Source organism: Cervus elaphus, chromosome 30 (assembly GCF_910594005.1).
Source record: "Cervus elaphus chromosome 30, mCerEla1.1, whole genome shotgun sequence".
Taxonomy (NCBI): domain Eukaryota; kingdom Metazoa; phylum Chordata; class Mammalia; order Artiodactyla; family Cervidae; genus Cervus; species Cervus elaphus.
Genome location: NC_057844.1, coordinates 36,176,087 through 36,188,547, shown reverse-complemented (window position 1 = coordinate 36,188,547; position 12,461 = coordinate 36,176,087). Strand labels below are relative to the sequence as shown.

General features: G+C 50.7%; 1 protein-coding gene across 2 annotated transcripts; it reads right to left on the bottom strand.

Annotated features, from left to right (window-relative positions):
- Positions 1 to 11,618, bottom strand: GJA3 (gap junction protein alpha 3). Of its 2 annotated transcripts, none has more exons than XM_043892150.1 (2): positions 11,463 to 11,618; positions 1 to 2,285 (listed from the first exon to the last, which is right to left on the bottom strand). In XM_043892150.1, the coding sequence occupies exon 2, from the start codon at positions 2,266 to 2,268 to the stop codon at positions 1,033 to 1,035; it is 1,236 nt and encodes a 411-aa protein (XP_043748085.1). In that variant the 5' UTR covers positions 2,269 to 2,285; positions 11,463 to 11,618; the 3' UTR covers positions 1 to 1,032. The 2 variants fall into 2 exon arrangements, with proteins under 2 accessions (XP_043748085.1, XP_043748086.1); XM_043892151.1 differs by lacking the exon at positions 11,463 to 11,618 and adding an exon at positions 2,954 to 3,079.
- Between the last annotated feature and the right edge of the window lie 843 nt (positions 11,619 to 12,461).

Below are 12,461 nucleotides of genomic sequence, written 5' to 3'. Positions count from 1 at the left end.
TTTTGTACTGTTAAAAAAATGTAGGTCATGGATTCATCTGTATAAATAAATTTTCTGGCAACAGTGGTTAACTTTTAACCTCCCACTCAAAAACTTCACAACTTCAAGCATTTGAACTGTACTTAGAGATTTCCCAACGCTGGCTTCAGTTGTATAAGGTATATTCTCACAGTAATTAACTGACTCATAAAGTCGAAGAATTTCTTTTAAAGTTCAAATCTTTACTAGTATGTAAAGGACAAATGTGCACTCTCTTGATCAGTATCCATTTTAACAAGACTATTTGCTTCATTTTTCCTGAAAGATAGTAAATGGGGAAAAATAGGCATATCTGTACAATTCAGATCAAAGCACAAAATGCCATTTAAAAAATAAATACCTAAGGCATACTTGTCACACTTTTACTCAGTTTCCTCGGCCATTCAAACTTATCTCAAGGGTCCGCCTCTCACAGGCTCTCCTGCCTGCCCGCCACATCTCTGCCCCTGTTGGGTGGCTGCTTGTCACTTGTCATGAAGGGTGTGGTTTGATGTCCTGGGCTTCAGAGACCTGTCAGAAACTCAGTGACTGTATGGAATCTTTTTTTAGTACGGTTTGGCAAATATCCCAAATATAATTCAACTCTAAGTTAAAGTCTCAAACAGAGATAAGGCTAAGAACTTCTAGACTTGCTGGGCGGTCCAAAGGCTCCGGGGGGCGTAGGGCTGGAAAACCGTTGAGCCCCAACCTGAAGTGATGCAGACCCTCTGTCTTCCCACAGCAGACAGGCACCACAGCCTCCACCCGGCCGCAGCATCTCCGGGAAGGCCGCCCGGCTCCGGCTCGAAGGCTGCTGGGAGAATCTTTGGAGGCCCCCGGCCCCTGTGCCCCCTCCCGTCTCGGATGCGCCCCCCGCTACCTCACAGCGCTAGGAACAGCAAGCACTGACACACGGACCCGACCCTCGCTCGCCCCCTCTGCCCGCTCCAGCCCCTCCCACCTCCAGGCCGCCACCCGCCGGTGAACGCCCTGGGCCTGGACGCTGGGCCGCCGCTAGATGGCCAAGTCGCCGGCCCTGGCCCGGCCGCCGCTGGACTTACTGGCCTTGCTGGACCGGCCGGGGTCTGCGGGGGGCTCGGGGGGCGCGTGCAGCTCCACGGCCGTCACCGCCCCCTCCCCGTGGCTGTCGCCCGAGCTCCCCGCCGCGCCCTCCGGAAGGGACTGCTGGGGGGCCCCAGCGGGGGTCGCGGCTGCAGGAGGCGTCGACGCGGGCGGGGAGGCCTTCTTGGCCGAAGTCTGCGGCTCAGCCTCGCGGTTGGCCCAGTTCTGCGCCGGCGCGCGCAGGCCCTGGTTGCCACCGCCGCCGGGGGTTCCGGGGGTGTCGGGGGTCCCGGGCAGGGCCGCGGGCGGGGGCGGCTCGGGATAGCCCGGGGCAGACGCCTGCCCCAGGGAGGAGGCGGAGGGCGCGTAGTAGGGCGGGAACCCGATGGTGACGGCGGGCGGGGCGGAGTTGGGGGGCAGGAGGAGGGGGCTCCCCCCCACCAGCTTTGCGGACCCCGCCCTGGAACCAGGGGTGTCCGGGCGGAAGGGGCTGGTCATCCCCTGTTTCAGCTTCTTCCAGCCCAGGTGGTAGATCTCCAGCACGTTGAGGAGTAGGGACAAGCAGGCCACGGCCAGCATGAAGAGGATGAAGATGGTCTTCTCCGTGGGCCGTGAGATGAAGCAGTCCACCGTGTTGGGGCAGGGCCAGCGGTCGCAGCGGTACAGCGGCTTCAGCTGGAAGCCGTACAGGAAGTACTGCCCGGCGATGAAGCCCACCTCGAACAGCGTCTTGAAGATGATGTTGAAGACGTAGGTGCGGAGCAGGGCGCCGGCGATGCGCACCTTGCCGCGGTCGTCGCGCACCGGGGCCGGGCCCTGGTGCCCCTCGGCCGGGCTGGCGGCCTTCGGCGGCTCCTCCTCGCGCTCCTTCCGCTTCTCCTCCATGCGCACCAGGTGCAGCACGTGGCCCAGGTAGATGAGCGTGGGCGTGGACACGAAAATGATCTGCAGCACCCAGAATCGCACATGCGAGATGGGGAAGGCGCGGTCGTAGCACACGTTCTCGCAGCCGGGCTGCTGCGTGTTGCAGGTGAAGTCCGACTGCTCGTCCCCCCACACCTCCTCGGCCGCGGCCCCCAGCACCAGGATCCTGAAGATGAACAGCACCGTCAGCCAGACCTTGCCGATGACAGTGGAGTGCTCCTGGGCGTTCTCTAGGAGTCTCCCCAGGAAGCTCCAGTCGCCCATCGCTTCAGACTGCTAACCTGCAGGGGAACAGGCTCGTTACTAGGCCGGCTGGCCAGGCGAGCCGAGGGCACAGCCCCCGGGCAGCCCTGGGCCCCGATGTGTGTGGGATATGGGGAGCTCTGCTCCCCCTCCCCAGCGGGAGCCCTCCAGGGAAGGTTGTGAGTGTCCATACACCTATGCAGGAGCAGGTGTGTATGTACATGCACATGTTTGTACGTGCACAGGTGTGTGTACATGCCCAGCTGTGCACGTACATGTATACGTGTGTTTGCAGACACAGGTGTGTGTATACGCATACAGGTGTGTATGTACATGTGAAGCACATGTGTGTGTACAGGTGTGTATGTACATGTACAGGTGTGTATGTGTGCAGCACAGGTGTGTTTGTATGTACATGTCCAGGTGTGTGTATGTATATGTATGGGTGCAAGTACAGGTGTGTGTGTGTGTGGATGGATGCAGGAACAGGTGTGAGCATGCCCGGTGTCCCCCTGAGCGGGGTTTGATAACTGTCCCCAGCACCTGTGGCCCTGAGCAGAGGACATGCTGCACTGGTGCCAGCAGGAGGGAGGCAACCGCAGGCCCCAGGAGGGCTGCCTGAGGGAAGCCCCCGCCCCTTCCAGGCCTCCTCTACCGGTGGCTCTCTGGCCCTGGCGCTCTGCACACAGCTGGGCCGATTCCTAACCTGACCGCTGGTGTCGTTCAGAAAGAAGGGCCTTGTGAGGTCTCGGGTGACTGCCGAAGGCCGGCGGGCGATAGGAGGGTCGACTGGTGTAGGGGAGGACAGAAAGGGACACTTCGTGAAAACGGAACAGAGCAGGACTGGTGTGCACGCCCAACCAGGGAGGACGGGCCGGGGGAGCGGGGCGATAGCCTGTCCTTCCCAAAGGAAGGGGCCTGTGTCCCGCGCCCGTGGGGCCGGACTGCGGGCTGCAGTGCTGGGGCGGGGCGGCCGCATGGCCCCGTATCCTGCGGAAGGACCGGCTGGAGGGAGACAGGCCGGAGAGATGGGGGAGGGGGGTCCAACTACAGGGGGAGGGCCTGGGCTGAGCCTGGACGGAGGCAGGGCCCTGGATGGGGGCCGCGGGTGCTCCAGGGAGCGTATGCTCTGAAATCTTGTTTTATCTGTTATCCGTATTACTGTTTTCCCCTGAGTCTTCTGGGAAAAGTGACTTCTAGGAAATTCTAACCTTAGGGGTAGAGGGTCAAGCAGCACCCCCAGCTTCCCCAGACCAGACCCCGCGGGGCAGCAGGTGCGGGGGAGGAGGGGAGCCCGAGGGGCTGGACCCGCGGAGCTGGGACGCTGGCGGGCTTAGGGGGAGCCGGTGACTAAGGCGTCCACTTCGGGAGAAGAAGCAGAGAAGAGGCCCTTTGATCTCACGACGAGGAGGCCACGGATGCCCTTCCAGTGACCCGGCCGCGGGCCAGGCCCGGGGAGCACGTGGGGCGGGTTGGAGACCCCGGGGTGAGAGGGACCTGTCAACCTGGGCCCCGGAGGAGGAGGATGGGCGCTGTGGGCTCCTGTTGCCCGGAGGAGGGAGGGGGAGGGAGGGAGGGAGGGGGGTGGGGGGAGGGAGGGGGAGGGAGGGAGGGAGGGGGGTGGGGGGAGGGAGGGAGGGAGGGGGGGGGGGGGGGGGAGGGGGAGGGGGGAGGGAGGGAGGAGGGGGGAGGGGTGCGGCAGCTGCAAGGAGATGAGACTCCTCTCCCGAGAGTCAAGAGGGCTTCTTTCAGGCAAGGACAGGCTCAGAGCTGGAGAAGAGTTTGGAACGTGGGAACAGAGCGGTCAAGCCGGGGTGCCCTGGAGAAGCCGGGAGCTGGAGGTGGGTTGGGGGGCTTGAGGAGAGACCGGGCATAACAGGGCTCTCAGAGCGGAGCAAGCCTGCTGGGCTGGGCAAGTGAGGACGGAGCAGAGGAGACCCGGCGGAGATGGGGAGAGGGGTGGGGGTAGAGCTGGGGAGGGGGGTGGGGGGGGGGAGGGGGTGAGGGTGGGACTGCGTGGAGCAGGTCAGAGGTCCAGTGAACGGGAGGCAGGTGGACCACTGCGGTCAGTTACCAGAGCCTGGGCTCTGACTCTGGGTGAGTTGGGAAGGTACTGGCGGGGCGGGGGGGGGGGGGGTGGTGCGGCGTTGAACAGCTGTGATACAATCCCACGTCTTTATGGGACCAGTGGTACTGGTGCTGAGAACTATCTCCGGGACAAGGGTGAAAGCGGAGGGGCGGAGGGTCAGAGGGTGGGGGGGTGGGGGCAGAGGACGAACAGTTTTATTTAGGAACGTTCAGCCTGAAATGTCTATTAGACACGCATTAGAGATCAAGTAATCACGAAACCCTGAGACAACACTGAGGTCCTCTAAGGACTGGGACGGGGGCAGGGCCGGGGGTGGGGAAGGCAGTGCAAAGGGGCTGGAGATCAAGCCAGGTGCTCCAGCATCCAGAGGACCATGAGCTGCCCACCTGGAAATGCAAGTTTTAGTTGAGACTCTAGAATGAACAAGAGCAAAATGTACAATTTGCATTGCACTAGACTCCCTTTTGTAACAGACTGACACTAGAAACACTCCTACTAGGTTTATGAATTGGAGGCAGTAGAATGACCAGGCATATTCATTCCGTGTTTTCTTGTGATTTCCTGGAACACCACAAGTAGGATCTGGATACTGACATGCAAGCCAAACCAGAAAGAGTTCTATGTTTAACTAGTACCGTTTGCCAGGGTTTGGCATGGGCAGTAGTGGCCTGGATGCTATTTTTTTGCAATCCCTGACTTGGCACAAAGCTAAAAGGAATTGGTAGGCTGTGAAAAGTGGGTTTGGTATAGTGAAAAGTGGGCTATTCTGGTTATCTTTTTAGCCATTGGAAAGACTGTTTCTTTCGCTTTTTTTCCCCCCACATTTTACATGCCTATTTCCAGCTCTCACACTTAAGACAATAATTTCTATATGCCAAGAGACCTAGCCTATGGCATTACGTACTTGCATGCATGCTGACTCAATGGGCATCACCGACTCAATGGACTTGAGTTTAAGCAAACTCCAGGAGATGGTGAAGGACAGGGAAGCCTGGGGTGCTGCAGTCCATGGGGTCACAAAGAGTCGGACATGACTGAGCAACTGAACAACAACACATGCTAAGCTGCTTCAGTCGTGTCCAACTGTTTGTGACCCTATGGACCGTAGCCTGCCGGGCTCCTCTGTCCATGGGATTCTCCAGGCAAGAATACTGGAGTGGGTTGCCGTGCCCTCCTCCAGGGGATCTTCCCAACCCAGGACTGAGCTTGCGTCTCTTATGTCTCCTGCATTGGCAGGCGGGTTCTTTACCTCTAGCACCACCTTTATCATACTTACCACACCTTTTTATAATTCTGGTCTGACTCTTTAAAGAGGAAATCGAACTGAAAATAAGTTTCTCAAAATAACAAAAGATTCATTCTTCTGCTCTTTGGAGGTGACCCTAACACGTGGCTTTGGAATCCCAAGAGCAAGACGGAAGCCAGGCCTGTAAGAGCCGGCATAGAAAAGATCAACCACAGAGACGAGCATGAAAGAGGAAAAAGCTGAACCTCCAAAGTTTCACACTGACTAACGGGACACTTGTTCTCCAGAAGAAAGGGAATGACGACAGCAAGAGGCAGGACACCCAGCGGCAGTGGCTGCAGACACACTCCACGCCTCAAAGGACAAGTCCTCCAGCTTCATTCTTCATATGTGTCACAACAATCTATTTTTATTTGTTGCATATGAACTTTAGGCAGAACTTGTCAAGTTCCACAAAAATCTGAGACACAGTTTTGATTGGAATTGCATGGAATTCACAGATGAATCAAATTTACCTCTTTACAATCTAGTGCTCCCACTGCTGAGCACTACTGCTCCATAGATGAAGGGCATCTTTATGCCGTTAGGATGCTGACCCAACTGGTCTTACACACCTTTTGTTAGACTTATTCAGAGATAACTTTGTAGTTGTTCTAATTCTTCATTCTAAATAGTTGTTTTCATTATAATTTCTGAATAGTTGTTATCGGTACCTAGGAACCTTATTCAGAGAAGGCAATGGCAACCCACTCCAGTACTCTTGCCTGGAAAATCCCGGGGATGGAGGAGCCTGGTGGGCTGCCACCTATGAGGTTGCACAGAGTCAGACGTGACTGAAGCGACTTAGCAGCAGCAGCAGGAATCTTATTTCTGTATATTGATCTTGTATTCAGCAACCTGGTAGAAAGCCCCTCCTAGATGGACCAGTCAGGAGATTCCTTTGGATTTTCTGTGAAAGATGCACAATCCTATCCTCTTAAGAAGAGATGTGTCTCTTCCTCTTCTAATTTGAATCCCTGTCTTTTCTTTTTCTTGTCTTCTTGCATTGGCTTGGACTTTTGGTACAATGTGGAATGGTGACATTTTCCCTGGTTTCAGCCTGAAAATGATGCTTCTGAAGTTTTATCATTGAGTGTGATGTTTCAACTTGTATCAGGTGGAGAAATTTTCCTTCAATCTTTGTCTGCTTTATTTTCTAAATCATGAATGAATATTGGATTTGGTGGAATACTTTTTTCTCTGCATCTATGGTGACTTTCAGATGGTAAAGCATCTTCTCGGTCGTGACTTTATTTTTAATATATGATCAAATTAAACTGGCTACAACTTTATTTTAGATTATTGTTTGTTCATACTTGAGACTGATCTTATTGTTTTTTGTACTGTCATTGGATTTTGAAAAAAAAGTTATTTTAAAATTCTCTGTGTAAAAAGCTTGTATAAAAATGTCCAATAGGCTGCACTTGCCCTCTGTGATGGCCCACACTCTGTCTCCGGAGTGTGCTCTCTCTGAATCTGAATAAATCTACTTCTTACCTAAAGAGAAAAAAAAAAATGTCCCATGAAAGCTCTTGGGCCTAAAGTCTTTTTGTTTATTTTGAGTGGTTGGGAGGACTAGCTCACAAATTCAGTCTCATTAGCTGTTATTAACAGAAGTAGGTTTGCTAAAGTCATTTTTGATCATTTATATCTTTTAGAGAATTTTCCAATTCATCCAAGTTTCAAATTTATTGGCATAAAATTATTCATGGTGTTTTCTTATGATGCTAAGACTCCATGATATCTGTAGTTAGATTCCTTTGTTTGGTTCCAAATATTGTTTGAGACTGTTAAAGTATTAGTCTTGTTAGAAGTTTTTCTTTTAATAAAGAATCAATTTTGATATGCAATTTAAGAGTATCCTTGACCTTAGTGTAAAATTACTTCTTATTATATCCAGGGGTTTCCCTTCCTAATTTTAAATGGAAATTTAACTTTTCAATAATCTGAAGCTGTGGCAGGAAATATCACTCTCACCCAGAACTGACTGATTTAGTGGAATTATAAAAAACTAACTTTTCAGCTTCCTTATTAGTAATTCTAAAGCATTTCTAGGTTGTATATTTTACTGTCAAAGAATAAATCTCCAGAAACATGAAACTGTTTTAAATTCATATTTTAATTTCATTATCTTATTTATTCATTAAGAATGTATGAAAACATTTATAAAAGTTCCTGCTATCCATGTATTATTATTATTATTCTCATATCTTCTCTTTCATGGGGGGAATTTAATTACTTATGAATTTGCAAAAAATCATATGTTCCTTAATCTTAATTTGGTGAAGGTAAATATGGGTGACACTATGATTTTTAGGCAAAAGGAAGGACTCACCAGTCTTTGTTTTTGACCTTCTGTAACATACAAACTTAGTGAGAGCTAATTTTAAGTCAAAAGCAATTTAAGCAACTATGTTAAAGAACAAATGTCTTCAAGCTTGTATATTCAAGAATGGCAAAATTAAAAGTACACTTAAGATTTTAGCCACAGCATTTTTTCTTAAAATACTTGAATAAAATAAATATTCCCTTCAGCTACGAGTATCACATCACAGTTCCACAATTAGAGTTCTAATATTAAGCTAGAAAGTTACCAGCTGGTTGTGCTTCAGTTCAGTTGACAGAAAACGTAGATAGTCTGCAGTGAAATTAGAAACATGACTGTCTTCCAAGGCTATTCATGCCACGCTGGGCACCCTCTCCAAGCCCTTCAAACAGTCCCCTGCCCACTGCCTTGTCAGCTCCTCCCGCCCTTTATTAAACCACGTTGCACATTTCTAGAATGAACTCTGCGAAAGACCGAAGAACACCATTAGTAATTTTCACTCACTCAAATGTTTTATCTAGACATTTTAGTGATGTGTTACTTTTAATGTACTTCAACATTAGCCCTCAAGGTTTTAATAACTGAATAGTGAAAAAAAAAGTGGTCACCCTCATGTCAGTGTACAACCTTCTGAAGGCTGGTTTGGGCCAAGAGTAAATAACAATCAAGAAAACTATAGGGTGTGACAGCTTCCTGTGTTCTGAGCAGCTCATTATGCCTGAAACACAAGGTCAGGATGTCTGAATAGTACACCAGACACTGACCTCATAAATGCAGTTAGAAGGTAATTTCTCTACTTAAATCCCAGTGACACCTTTCAGGAATCTTATTCATAATCCATGAAAGGAACATGGAATCGCAGCATCTTAGAGCTGGAATGACCTTAGAAGTGGCCCTACTGTCATCCTCACTTTGCAGATCAGAAAATGGAGGCCCAGAGAGGTTCTGTGATTTCCCTGAGGTTGCACAGCATGCAGGGCTGAAGTTGGCACAAGAACTCCTGACTTTCTGCTCTGGGTCCCAGTCCACGTGACCTCATGGGATTAAGCACCAGGCACACGGTCCAGATGACAACAGGTGCCTTTTGAGCTGTTTCTACCACACTTTAAAAGAGACGTGTAGAAACACGGGTTAGAGTATGTTTTAGGCTTTGCTCTTTTCTTCCAGTCCAGAATGTCTAAAATTTTCAAATATTTTTGACTGCTAACAACAGCCAGCTACCTCATCATATAAATTGGAATTGTCATTTTAAAGCAAATTCAGGTATTTTCTTTACTCTTGCTTAGTGAACAAAACCTCACAGCCTTATAATTATGGCATTTTATTGTTCCATTTATATTACAGACACAAATTATATCTGTCAAAATGTTTTCTATGTTCTGCAGAAATAATAATTTCTATAGTATAAATAGAATTTTCTTATTTGAATCTATTTCTATTAGTACAAAGCAGAACTCTCTTCTCTGTTCTAGAATAAAAGATTCATTTTAAAGCTAAGAGGAAATGGAGTTTCATGAATATATGAGCATTCAGGAGCTAATCATGTGATCCAAGTGAAAAAAATTAAGTGATTTTTACATTAAGCATCATTTATCAATAGTCTATTAACAGGAAACTTAAAGCAAGCCACAAACTTCAAATTAAAGAAAACGTAAGAATGCAGAAACCTTACATGAATCATTAGTGTCACACCTTTGAAGACACAGAGATTCCAAAAAGCAAGCAGCATAGTACTAATCTAGCTCTTGAGATACATCTTCCACCAGTGTGGGAATTAAAAGTAACATGAAAATCTATTGCTATTTTATTGCTTTTAAGAATTACATTGAAATTGCAAAAACATAGTGTTTTTGGAGACATGTGTGTGCTATTTAGGGCCACATGTATTGGATTTTTTGCCCTCTTCAAGTTAGTAAATATTTATCAAATGCTTATTACGTGTGTGGGACTGTGCTACACATGGAGTGACCAAAATAATCCAGACCCAGTCCACCCTCTCATCGAGCGGGAGAGGCAGGCTTGTCAAACCGCTCAAAAGGTAGCACCACATGCGTTACATGGTGCTGGGCATGGCCGTGGTGGGTGGGGAGACCAAACACCGCACAGGGAGAAAGGGGGGTACATTAAGATGGCAACTGAGTTTGGCTGAATTTTTTCCCATACAGACCCTGGGCAACCTCAAAGGCCTTCACACTGTCTAGAATGTTCTGGGAATATTTTAGTACATTACAAAGACTATGTGCTTATTGCTATATTTACGTGCTGTACTAAGGTAAAATCCTAAAGACATGTGTGTCCTACTTATTCTGTAAAAGGTGTGTGTTCAAGTAATGGTAACAAGTGAAAGGCAAATTAGATTTAAATTCTTGACTCGTGTGAGACTGTGTAAAATGGCTGTGACTATAATTATTTTATAGTTTCAAATGCGCAGGGTAAAAGTTACCTTAGTTAAGAAAATGAACACAAAATGTAAGAACATTCAAAGAAATTATGTCAAAATTCTCTTTCTCGTTGGCCAACAATGAAATTCTGTTACACGCCATTATTATCAGGCAGCTTTAAGCCAGTTAGCATTTGCTGGTTGACACGAACAGCATTGTCTAATCTGTTACAGTTGTAAAGTTTCTGTGAATTACTTTTCACTACAAAACACGTGCACTGCCCTCAACAGATGCTTATCTCGGCAAGAACCAAACTGCTGAACCAGTGGAATCAGCGCCAGATTAGCTGAGGTTTACTTTGAATACACTGACCTTTGGGAAATAAGTCCGTTTTCCACTCTAATCTTTTAATGTCTGATTTGCAATACATTTCCCAGCACACGGAGGGCCTGCCAGCGAAGTGAAGCCCATGTCATAAACCATCATTTTGAATTCTTGGGTGATTAAAAACCAAAGCGCCATCCACTCCCCTGCTGTTTGCATATGAACATTTTTAAATGGCACATTTGGGCGAAACCTTGATGAAGCAAACCCTGTCGGACTGCCCTGGTTGCTGAAGTCCATGTCGCAGCTGCTCTGGACCGAGGGGTCTGCCCACCGGGATGAAAGGGTCTCACCCGGCCTGACAGCGAGCACGTGCCCGCGCCCTCAGCCCCAGAGCGCGGCCGTAAGAGCGCAGAGGCGGGACCAGTCCACTCTCCGCAAATTCTGCTGAAACCCGCCGCCACGCGCACACGAGGCAAGAAACGAGGCCGAGGCGCTCAGAGCCAGTCTGTCTTTAAAAAAACTTTGAGAGAGTTTCTTAAAGGAGCGCAGGCGAGCCAAAACCTTGGGGAAGAGCGGAGCGCCCAGCGGGAGCGCCGGCGCCCACAGGGTCTCTGGGCAGGTCCGGGGCCCCTCAGGGGCGCAGCCCAGGGAAAGGTCTGAAGCCATCCCCGGCCACACCCCACACCCCGAAAAAGCCATAGTCGCGCCGAGCTCCAGAGGTCCCCAGGAGTGCCCGAGCCGCGCCGACCGGCCCGCTGTTCCCAAACTTGCCCGCACCCCCAAGGGTCGCCCCCAGTCCGCGCTTACCCGCCGCGCCGACCCGGTCGCTCCTCCCGCGGGCAGGTCTCGGGCCGCTCTGCCGGACACCCCGTCTCCGTGCGCTCGGCTCGACGCGTGCGCCCGGCCACCCGGGCTCCCCGCCCCGGCGCCATCCCCGCGCCCCGCGCTGCGCCCCGCGCCCGGGCCCCGCGCCCCGCCCCGCGCCCCGCCCCATCCCCCGCCCACACCCCACATCCCACACTCGCACCCCCCATCCTGCACCCCGCGCCAGGGCCCCGCGCCCCGCCCCGCCGGGTCCCGCCCACATCACTCGTCCCACGCTCGCACCCCGCATCCCGCTTCCCGCCCCTAGTTCACACGCAGAACTCCCGCATTCCACACTCGCATCCTCCCGCTTCTCCCCGGCCAAGCTGTGGCTCCACGTCCCGCACCCCCCACCCCGCACCTCCCGCCCGCTCGCTTAGGGCAGTAGGGGTGCGGGTGTGGGACGTGAATGCGGAGTGCAGGCTCCACGCAGGGTGCGGGGTGCCCGGTCGCAGCGGCCCACGCTGTCGCGGGGGCAGTAGTGGTGCTGGCCGGGGGCTATAAATAGCGCAGCGAGCCTGGCGCGCGTCAGACACACTTAATTCAGTCCAGGGCCCTGGGATTCTTTTTTTTTTTTTTGGAAAGTAATTAGCCTCCAACTAATAAAAATAAATGGAAAAAAAAAAAAAAAAAAAGAACAACTGAGTCTCTGGTTGCTTCCAAGGTTGCTTGATTAGCGCTCAGATCTGCCGAGCAAGCTGCGCGCCCCGCAGAGTTTACCTGTTCAGGTGGGATCTGAACTTGAGGGCAACCCACGGGAAAGAAAGCTACGCTGGTTAAAGACTCGTCTAAAACACCTTCCCTTGTAGAATTTGGACGTATGTGTGTGTGTGTGTTTGTGTGTGTGTGTGTGTTTAGTAAGTGATGGTTACCTGGACCTAGGTGTTTTGGTTGTTAGGGCTTTTGGGGTTGTTGTTTTTTTTGTTTTTTTTTTTTTGGTTT